At 37.0% G+C, this 12,095-nt stretch overlaps 1 protein-coding gene across 3 annotated transcripts in view; it reads right to left on the bottom strand.

Annotated features, from left to right (window-relative positions):
* STAG1 (stromal antigen 1) overlaps window positions 1-12,095 on the bottom strand; it is a 428,247-nt gene that overhangs the window by 114,701 nt on the left and 301,451 nt on the right. For all 3 annotated transcript variants that reach the window (XM_013061415.2, XM_004762454.3, XM_045088872.1), the window contains one exon: window positions 9,300-9,423. In XM_013061415.2, the coding sequence (XP_012916869.1) occupies window positions 9,300-9,423 (124 nt within the window). The remainder of the gene's footprint in view (window positions 1-9,299; window positions 9,424-12,095) is intronic.

Genomic DNA, 12,095 nt, shown 5'->3' with positions numbered 1-12,095 from the left:
ACTGGGTGCTCAAAAAGGCAGTAAGTACCATTAGGATTGGGACAGATAGCATGGGTTGTAATACCCAGGCAACTAACACCCCAAATAGCAGACTAGGACCTTTCAGGCCTCAGAAGGTTCATGGAGTGAAAAACAGGTAGGAATAATATTCTTTCTTCTCATTTCTACAGTATCCTTCTACAGAATGCCTGGTATAACCTTGATAAAAATCAGTACATCCATAGTGAATGAAGGCAAACTTAACCAATGCTGGATTTGTCATTCTGAATAAAGTTCCTTTTATCCTACACTCCCACTGTAATGGACATGGTCAATACACAAGAACTCAGATGTTCCTCAAGCTATCAATGGGTCAGATCACCAGGTGAGTCCTTCAATACAGATCCAGATGCAGGCATACTCGAGTCCCTTGCTTTAATATTATCTATGATGTGACAGAAAAAGACCCCTGTACCAGAATGGTTATTACTGATCTATACTGACATTCTGGAATTGGAAGTCCAATACGTAACTTTTCTCTCTCTGCAATCACAAAGCAAAAGCAGGCTGGGACTGTATATAACTGAACTAGTATTATGAGAACAAACCCCTGACAGATGTCACCTGCATCCCTCTGGGTTATATGTTTCTCTGTGGACTCTAATGGACAACAAAATGTATGCCTCCAAGGGAAAGATTTTATTGCCTCATCATCCATGTCAAGAACTGCACAGAGGGGTGGAAAGGATCCACTTTGCCAACACACTACAGAGTGGTACACAGTTCTCTCCCAGGAAGACAAATTAACCACTGGTTTCATTCAATTATCCAAATTCAAGTATGGGTATAGGTGTATGGACCCTAGAAAAAATGGTATTATGTCCTTAACCATGGTAGAAGTAGTTAATGCTACTGTCTAAGCCATACAAGATCAACAAGACTCAGTGAACTCGCCAGCCTACATGGTGATAGACAGCCCTCAATCATATGGGAGCAGAAGAGGGTGGTGTTTGTATGACTGCCAGCATTTTCTGCTGTGTATATGTCAACAATTCAGGTAAGTTAAAATATGAGCTGGTAAATATCCACACACAGGTGGGATGGTTATTAGCAGTACATTCACAATCCCCTCAGACTCCGTTTTTAACCTTTTTAGTTGGCTTACTCCAGACACCTGAGGTTCCTACTTGAAGATAATTCTCAAAAGAAGCCTAAACATCCTCCTGGGTCTGGCTCTCTTAATCAACCTGGTGAAGTGCCATCCGAATGACAGGGAAGCTTTATGAGAAATCCACATCCATATTGGTTGTTCAAGGACCCTACGGGACCCAATTCTTGCTCCAAGTTTGGGGTGGGCAATGGTCCTACAGGATTTGATATGCTTTATCCGCCACTTCAGGGTGAGGTATGGACTGTTGGGAAAGGCAGTCCTCTATATACAGTCTTTTTTGACTTCTACCTGGCTGCTAAGAATGGGCTATGGGACTGGAACATTTCAATATCAAGAAATGAGCCTTTTCAATCATGGCTAGGGTAACTGCCTTGTGTGGGAATATGTTTTCTATTTCAGACTCAGTGTGGGTTCTCTTGTCCTGCTCACATATTTTAAGTCATATGGCACCTGGCCAAACTCACTACTAAATCTGTCTCCTGAGGGGAGGGGACAAGGTCCTTAGCTCTGTAGCATAAGAGAGGTGCATGCAGGGAAAGTGTCCTGTGTTGACTGCTGTCCCTGGGGGACCAATGCCCACTAGTGAAACCAGTCTTGCTCTGCCCCCTCGTATATGAGTACTGTGTCATCCAGTGCTTGACTGTGTTGTGTTTTCCTCGGTGAAACTGATAGCAAGATTGAGTGGGCACAAATGTTAGAACTTCTACCTCTGATGATAGGCATCAGGTATCATTTGCTTGGCAAATACAGAGCTAAAAAGCTTTTGGGGAAACTAGAAAGAAACAGGATATGGGATAAGACAACATAGAAGATGAAATGGGGTGGACTAACAGAAAATAGACCCCACCCAAGCTCTAAGAGATTTTGATATGAGGAATCAAGCACATATAAGAAAGTAGAAGGACTGGGGGTGCCTGGGTGGCTCAGTCCATTAAGTGTCCAACTCGTGATTTCGCCTCAGGTCATGATCTCAGGGCTCTAAGACCGAGCGAGCCCTGTGTCGGGCTCCATGCTGGGTGTGGAGCCTGCTTTAGAGTCTCTTTCTTCCTCTGCCCCCCCCACAAATAAATGAAAATTTAAAAAAGTAGAACTATACACCTAAGCCAAGTGAAAAGTGAAAGCAATACAGAGCAATAGCAGCAAACTATAAAGGAAAGAGAAAGGTAATCTAGTGTCATGAGTATAAATAATAAAAAAAAACTAAGATATTTAGTCTAGAACACAGAGATTACTATAGTTGTGTTTAAATTAGACCTATTCTGTGACACCAACAATGAAAAAACCAAAAACCAATGGGTAGAGAATTTAGAAATAAGATTTGGTCAACAGAAAGACAAACTGAATTTCTAAAAAATAACTCCTTTAGTTGTTAGAAGTTGCTATCTTTCTACTGACTAAAACATATAAAAATTTAAATAAACTGGCAGTATCAAAAAATGTCTTACTGAGAAGGGTAGACTGATATTCTAAAACCAAGACACATGAGTATCAAATCCTTGCTGTACACCTTAAACTACTATAATGTTATGTCAATTATATCTCCATAAAACTGAAAAAATGCAATTTACAATTGCAATGTAAACTTTAGAAAAAAGAAAGGAATTTTATCAGCTCATTTGAAAACACAGGACAGTCTGAAGGCACAGGCGATGGCCTATAGAATAAGCAGTTTCAAACTGATGATTAAAAAAAGAAAAAGCAAATGACTACACTCCTCAGGGGAAAAAAATAGTATAAGATTACAGTGATATTAGAATGACAAAAAGAAAAGCTGAGAAGGGATTAATACTTATAGCTTTTCTAAATTAAGTAATGGGAGATTGTAAAAGAGGTTTATAAAAACATTTTACTGTAATCAGTATCCTTATATCATTTTATCAATAATAAATAAAACCTCCCTCCTTCTTACTTTATCTAGACAGAAACCTTTTACAGAGTTTAATGATTTATCTTAAAATAATGTTGGTTTGTTTCTTGGTAAGCCACCAAAAAAAAAAAAAAAAAAAAGTATTTTTCCTAGAGGAAGCAGTGGGTAGGGTAGTGCTGGGGAATAAAATGCAGAACTTTAGATGTATTCCTATTAAAAAGTTTGTCTTGTTGATTTAGCCATGTGTGTACACCTGTAAGGACATGCTGTGTAATTCTTTCTCTCAAAATGTATAAAATTTAATTGTATAAACCTGAGATGAGGCTTAGCTGTGCAAGTCCTGAATTCCACATGAGGATTAGAAAAAGAAAACCTAGGATTATGCTTGGGGTTTATTAGTGTAGAGAAAAGAATTTTGAAATGCTAGGGAAGATAAATATTCAGGAAAAAATTCACTATGTACCTACTGAGTATTCCTCCAAATTAAGTATGGGATTAAGAGCCCCTTTTAATCATTAATTAAAAATAAGTAAGAAGTAAAAAGAATCCAAGAATAACACAGAATAGAAATCCACATAGACAATCTATAGAAACAAGGACTTCACAGGCAACATGATATCCATAAAGACTTATCTTTAAATAATCACTCTCAATGTGAATGGCCTAAATGCTCCCATAAACAGCACAGGGCTGCAGAATGGATAAAACAACAGGACCCATTCATATGCTGTCTACAAGAGACACATTTTGAACCTAAAGATATACCCAGACTGAAAGTGAAGGGATGAAGAACCATCTTTCAGGCCAACGGGCCTCAAAAGAAAGATGGAGTGGTGATTCTCATACCAGATAAATTAGATTTTAAGCTAAACACTTAAGTCAGAGATACAGAAGGACACTATATCATTCTTAAAGGGTCTATCCACCATGAAGATCTAACAATTGTAAATATTTATGCTCCCAATAGGGAGCAGCCAACTACACAAGCCACCTGTTAATCAAAATAAAGAGTCATACTGATATGAATACATTAATTGTAGGGGATCTTAACATGCTACTCTCAGCAACAGACAGATCTTCTAAGCAGAAAATCAACAAAGAAACCAGAGCTTTGAATGATACATTGGACCAGACAACAGAATACTCATTCTTCTCAACTGCACATGGAACTTTCTCCAGAATAGACCACATACTGGGTCACAAATCAGGGTTCAACCGTTAACAAAAGACCGAGATTATTCTTTGCATATTCTTAGACCACAATGCTTTGAAACTGGAACTCAATCGCAAGAAAGTTTGGAAGGAATTCAAACACTTGGAAGCTAAAGATCATTCTGCTCAAGAATGTTTGGATCAACCAGGAAATCGAGGAAGAACTTCATTCATGGAAACGAATGAAATTGAAGACACTTCGGTCCAAAACCTATGGGATACAGCAAAAACGGTCCTCAGGGGAAAACAGATAGTCATCCAAGCGTCACGCAAAAAAACTGAAAAATCCTGAATACACCAAATCTCCTTGCACCTTAAGGAACTGGGAAATCAACAACAGATTAAGCCAACCCCATGCACAAGAAGGGAATAATTAAAATTAGGGCAGAGATCAATGAATTAGAAACTAGAGCTACAATAGAATACATAAATGAAACTAGAAGCTGGTTCTTTAAAAGAATTCACAAGATCGATAAACCACTGGCCAAACTAATACAAAAGAAAGAGAGAGGACCCAAATTAATAAAATCATGAATGAAAGGGGAGAGATCACGACTACACCAAGGAAATAGAAACAATCATCAGAAATTATTATGAACAACTATAAGCCAATATGCTAAGCAACTAAGAAGAAATGAATGCATTCCTGGAAACATGTAAACTTCAAAGACTGAAACAGGAAGAAACTGACAACATGAGTAGACTATCTAGTAATAGGATTGAAGCAGTGATCAAAAACCTCCCAAAAAATAAGACCTCAAGACCTGATGGATTCCCTAGGGAATTCTACCAAACATTCAAAGAAGAAATAATATCTATTCTCCTGAAGCGGTTTCAAAAAATAGAAACAGAAGGAAAACTTGCAGACTCTTTTTATGAAGCCAGTATTACCCTGATCCCTAACCTGATGAATATGGATGCCAAGATTCTCAACAAGATCCTAGCTAACAGTATCCAACAGTACATTAAAAAGATTACCCTCCATTACCAGGTGGGATTTATCCGGAGGATGCAAGGGTGGTTCAACATTCAGAAACCAATCAGTGTGACAGAACAAATCAATAAGAGAAGAGAGAAGACCACATAGTCCTCTCAACTGATTCAGCAAAAGCATTTGACAAGATAGAGCATCCGTTCCTGATTAAAACTCTTTAAAGCACAGGGATAGAGGGAATATTCCTCAACTTCATAAATCTATCTATGAAAAGCCCACAGTGAGTATCATTCTCAATGGGGAAAAGCTGAGAGTTTTCCCACTGAGATCAGGAACAAGACAAGGATGCCCACTCTCACCACTGCTGTTCAATATAGTACTAGAAGTCCTAGCAACAGCAATCAGACCACAAACAGAAACAAACCATATTCCAATTGGCAAGGAAGAACTCAAACCCTCTCTCTTCACAGATGACGTGATACTTAAAATGGAAAACCCAAAAGACTCCACCCCAAACTACTAGAACTCATACAGCAATTGAGTAATGTGGTAGGATACAAAACCAATGCACAGAAATCAGTTGCTTTCTTATACACTAACAATGAAAATATAGAAAGGGAAATTAGAGAATCGATTCCATTTACTATACCATCAAGAACCATAAGATACCTGGGAATAATCCTAACCAAAGAGGTAAAGGATCTGTACTCAAAGAACTACAGAACACTCATGAAAGAAATTGAAGAAGACAGAAAAAGATGGAAAAGCAGTCCACGCTCATGGATTGGAAGAATAAACGTTGTTAAAATGTCTATACTGGCTAGAGCAATCTATACTTTCAATGCCATCCTGATCAAAATTCCACCGGCATTTTTCAAAATGCTGGAACAAACAATCCTAAAATTTGTATGGAACCAGAAAAGACCTCAAATCACTAAGGAAATGTTGAAAAAGAAAAACAAAACTGGGGGCATCACATTGCCTGATTTCAAGCTTTATTACAAAGCTATGATAACCACGACAGCATGGTACTGGCACAGAAACACACACATAGACCAGTGGAACAGAACAGAGTCCAGATATGGACCCTCAACTCTATGGTCAAATAATCTTCGACAAACCAGGAAAAACTACCCAGCGTTGAAAAAAGACGGTCTCTTCAATAAATGGTGCTGGGAAAATTGGACAGCAATGTATAGAAGAATGGTCGGTCAGCAGAGTCAATTTGTTAAAAAAAATGCATAAAGATAAACTCGAAATGGATAAAAGACCTCAATGTGAGGCAGGAATCTATCAAAATCCTAGAGGAGAACATAGCCAGTAATTTTTGACATCAGACATAGCAATTCTTTTAAGACATGTCTCCAAAGGCAAAGGAAACAGAAGTGAAAATGAACTTTTGGGACTTCATCAAGATCTAAAGTTTCTGCACAGCAAAGGAAACAGTCAACAAAACAAAGAGGCAACCCAGGGAATGGGAGAAGATATATGCAAATGATACTACAGATAAAGGATTGATATCCAAAATCTATATAAAGAACTTCACAAACTTAACCCCCCCAAAACAGATAATCACGTCAAAAAATGGGTAGAAGACATGAACAGACACTTCTCCAAAGAAGACAAACAAATGGCTAACAGACACATGAAAAAATGTTCATCATCATTAGCCATCAGGGAAATTCAAACCAAAACTTCACTGGGATACCACCTTACACCAGTTATAATGGCCAAAATTATCAGGACAGGAAACAACAAGTGTTGGAGAAGGTGTGGAGAAATGGGAACCCTCTTACACTGTTGGTGGGAATGCAAGTTGGTGCAGCCACTTTGGAGAACAGTGTGGAGATTCCTTAAGAAATTAAAAATAGAGCTTCCCTATGACCCTGCAATTGCATTACTGGGTATTTAACCCAAAGATACAGATATAGTGAAAAGAACAGCCATTTGTACCCCAATGTTCATAGCAGCAACAGCCACAATTGCCAAACTGTAGAAAGAGCCAAGATGCCCTTCAACAGAGGAATGGATAAAGAAGATCTGGTCCATATACACAATGGAATATATCACCTCCATCAGAGGATGAATACCCAACTTTTGTGTCAACATGGATGGGACTGGAGGAGATTATGCTGAGTAAAATAAGAAGAGAAAGTACATTATGATATGGTTTCACTTACTTGTGGAGCCCAAGGAATAACATGGACGACATTAGGAGAATGAAAGGAAAAGTGAATTGGGGTAAATCAGAGGGGGAGATGAAGCACGAGAGACTATGGACTCTAAAAAATAATCTGAGGGTTTTTGAAGGTGGGGGCTGGGGTAATGGGTTATCCTGGTGGTGTGTATTAAGGAGGACACATATTGCATTGAGCACTGGGTGTGGTGCATAAATAATGAATCTTGGAACACTGAAAAAATAAAAAATAATTGTGAAGCTAAACAGCCAACTTGAATGGATCAAGAAGATATGGTATATATACACAATGGAATACTATGCAGCCATCAAAAGAAATGAAATCTTGCCATTTGCGACAACATGGATGGAACTAGAGCGTATCATGCTTAGCGAAATAAGTCAAGCAGAGAAAGACAACTATCATATGATCTCCCTGATATGAGGAAGTGGTGATGCAACATGGGGGCTTAAGTGGGTAGGAGAAGAATAAATGAAACAAGATGGGATTGGGAGGGGGACAAACCATAAGTGACTCTTAATCTCACAAAACAAACTGAGGGTTTCTGGGGGGAGGGGGTTTGGGAGAAAGGGGTGGGATTATGGACATTGGGGAGGGTATGTGCTTTGGTGAGTGCTGTGAAGTGTGTAAACCTGTTGATCCACAAACCTGTACCCCAGGGATAAAAATATATGTTTATAAAAAATAAAAAATTAAAAAAAATTTTTTTAAACTCAAATAAATAAATAATTAATTTCACATATAAAAAAAAAATAATTGTGAAGCTAAACAGCCAACTTGTGATGATCTCCCTATACTCTGAACTCTTACAGCAAAAATGGCCTGTAAAATGCCCAAGGGCTGTTTTATTATAATATATGTAATTTGTGGTTTTCAAAAGGTTTTTGATAATACTTAGCATGCTGCTATTTATTTTAGAAATATTTGTTTATTAATCTTAGGGAGAGAGGGAGTGCTTGTGAGGTGGGCTGGTAGAAGGGGCAGAGGTCAGGGGAGAGAGAGAATCTCAAGCAGAGTCCCTGCCTAGCACTGAGGCTGACAGGGGTTTCCTTCTCACAACTCTGAGATCATGACCCCAGCCGAAATCAAGAGTCAGATACTCAATCGACTGAGCCACTCAGGTGCCCCATCATGGGGCTATTTAAAAAGTAAATGCTCTACAGCCTGTTAACAGTGATACATACAAAATAAGTCTTAGAATACTACCAAAATTGACTTAAAAGTCTAACGATGTAAGTGCATTAAAAAATGTCTTCTAATAGCTATGATACTTCTAACAATTCAAATAATAGATGATAACAGTTTAAAATGAACTGTAGTATTTCTGTATTTGTGAATATCTGGCAATTCAAGTAATAGAATGTCAGGTCATTCAATATAAAAATTCCAATGATTTTTCACTCCTACCCTTGGTTATTTTGAGGATTACTTATTCAGGATTTGATAATGTGGGATTCCTTTTAAAATCAGAACCTTTTCTAAAGGCATAGAAATAAAAAGATTTTTAGATCAAATATTTTAAAGTCGAATAAATCTATTCAACGCTGATAAAACACTCTACTGTGGTATGGCCTTAATAAACTCAAAAGAAAAGTTTTATTTTTACATATTAAGAGAAACAAAGAATTCCTTTTGATTCCAAACTAGAAAAAGATTATAATTAGTTTCTTAGGATGCTATATTCTCTTAAAACTTTAGATGTACCAGGTTGTCAACCTGGTTTAAGACAGTATTACAACTAAGTGACAGAGTTTTCATGTGGGCCAATGTCTCAAGTTTTGTCATGGCCATCAAATGAATAGTTACTCAAGTGTATCATCTTAAATTTCCATTATTATTATAACTCCTAAAAAACCAAGCACTGCCATCTTAATTCCTAGCATTCTAGTACCTTATACAAGCATATCTTTTATGAAAACCTGGAAGAGAGTAACTTACCCTATCATGAAGAGTCCAGCCAACATATTTTAGGTAACTGTCATTTAGGAAGGCATCACTATACATTTTCATCCATACTCCAATTTCCTCAATACAAATGGCTCTAATCTCAGCAATAGCATCACTAGAGGAGAAAACAAAACAAAACAAAACAAACCTCAGATTAACATTCCAAACTAGAATGTACTTCATACTAATTTTCAGCAAGTAATAAATATTATATCCAATATACTCTCAAAAGTCCTACAATTTGAGTATCTTCTATTTTTTTAGATGTTTTCTTTTTTCTTTAAGATTTTACTTATTTATTTGAGACAGAGAAAGCACAAGCAAGGAAGAGGGGCAGAGAAGAGGGAGGAGCAGACTCCCTGCTGAGCAGGAAGCAGGATGCAGGGCTTGATCCCAGGATGCTGGGATCATGACCTGAGCCTAAGGCAGACGCTTAACCGACTGAGCCACCCAGGTGCCCCTAGATGTTTTCTATAAAATAAAAATTATCAGTATCAAACTGAAAAACAATTCTGGATATAATCTTTCACTTTATTTTCACTGGAGTAGGAAATGGTAGTTGGAGCTTTCTGAAAGCCTCCCAACTATTACGGAGTCAACAAACATGTTAAATCTGAGGAAACCAGCATACCACCATACCACAGAATAACACAGAACTTAAAACTTGTTTCTCTAATTGTGAATTTAAGTTAGTACACATCTACTGAATTAAGAGAAAATATGACCAGAACACAAATTAATATTTACAAGGGAAAATGACAGAAGCCTATTTTTGAAAATATACAACAGTTACAAAACGAAAACCTCAAAGTAATTACACTAATAATTCACATTTAGTCACAATGGGAACAATCTTGGTGACTATACTGTGAACTGTACCGAAAGTTAGGTTTTTGGCACCATGCCCAGATGGCTTTTCATCTCACTGTAAGCATCTAATGTAACCCTCCTTGGATGGTTTTTCTTACTCTAAAATCTGTGAAACATGAACAAATACAATTTTATTATTTTTACCTGATCTTTCAACTGGTTATTTAACTTTTAAAAATTCATATTAAATATGGTAAGTTAAATCTTAACTTCCTTTTTGTAGATAGATCTTCAAGGTTTCTGATTTACCATACATAAATGATTTAAAAATTTTAGGTAATTCTTAATTCTCCAATTTATATAAGGCAATCATCTGTCAATTAAATTGTTAATCTGGCAATAACTTAGCTAGAATTTTAATGTTAATTAAGGAGCTTTTCTTAGTTTCTCTTTTGTGACAAAATAGGTAAGGTGCTAGCATTCTGGTATTTAATCCTCTAATATTTCTAATAATAAAATCTCAGTTTCTTCTAAGTCCCTGTCATTGCTCAAGTATAAAAGTGTAAGGAATCTTCTCTTCAAAGTCATATTACTAAATCACAATTTTTAGATTTCCTACATTTTTTAATACCCCCCACTTTTTTTTTTTAAGAGCATGGAGCCTGATGAACGGCTCAATCTCATGACCCTGAGATCATGACCTAAGCTGAAATCAAGAGTCAGAAGCTTTTTTTTTTTTAATTTATTTGACAGAGAGAGTGAGAGAGCACAAGCAGGGGGAGCAGCAGAGGAAGAGGGAGAAGCACGGAGCCTGATGCAGAAGTCCTTCACAGGACCCTGAGATCATAAGCTGAGCTGAAGGAAGAAACTTAACCCAAGAGTTAGAGGCTTAAACTGACTGAACCACATAGGCGCCCCAATACCTTCTTCTTATGGAGAGATTCTACAGCATTGAGGCTAATGGCTCTGGAGCAAAACATACTAAGTTCAAATCCTAGTTCAACTAATTACAAGCTGTGTAGCTTTAGGCAAGTTACTTCCCTTTCTTAGATTTTGTTAATAATAATATACAGAATAATATATGGAATAAAACCGTACCTGGCCTAGTGCTCACAGAGATGAAATCACGTAATAAAAGTAAAATAGTCAGAACTATGCCTAGCACCTACTAAATGTTCCATAAGCGTTTACAATCATAATCTCTTAAGTGTCATCAATCTAAACATTTACAGATAGTGCAGCAGAAAAAACTGCTTTACTACAACTGTGAAAGAATGTTCCTAGATGATTATAACATTGAATATACAGAAGACAATATAATGAATATATTATATGTATCCACTATTCAGTTAAGAAATAAAATATTGTAGTTGAAACTTCCTGTATACCTCTTACTGACTTATCTCCCTCCCAAAGAGCATAGGACTATTCTTGGTTCAAAGGCTACCACAGTTTTCTGTACCTTTATGCTTGAACTTCTTATGTTCAATTATACATATTTTAAAGCTTTACATAAATAATGTCTTATAGATATCCTCTCCAACTTGTTTTCACAAACCATGTTTTGTAATTCACACAGACTGGCTCCAGAGCCATTAATTAATTAATTAATTAATTAAAACTGATGTTCAGTTTTCCTATCCGCATACAGAGAAATTATAAACCATTTATATATTCTCTCATTGGCAGACATTTAAGTTATTTCCATATTTTCCCTTTTATTAACTGACTGGGTGGTTCAGTCAGTTAAGTCTGCCTTCAGCTCAGGTCCCAGAGTCCTGGGATCAATCCCGGAATTGGGCTCCTTGCTTAGTGGCAAGCCTGCTCCTCTCTCTGTCTGCTGCTCTCCCTGCTTGTGCACGTACACTTACTCTCTGGAAAATAAATAAAATCTTTAAAATAAAAACGAAAACAAACAAACAAAAAAGAAAAAACAACAAACCTACAGAGACTACTAACTATGGTAACTGCATATAA

Source organism: Mustela putorius, unplaced genomic scaffold (genome assembly GCF_011764305.1).
Source record: "Mustela putorius furo isolate JIRA1106 unplaced genomic scaffold, ASM1176430v1.1 tig00003834_pilon_pilon_pilon, whole genome shotgun sequence".
Lineage (NCBI taxonomy): Eukaryota > Metazoa > Chordata > Mammalia > Carnivora > Mustelidae > Mustela > Mustela putorius.
The sequence above is the reverse complement of the archived record's forward strand: the minus strand, read 5'-3'. Positions and strand labels throughout refer to the sequence as shown.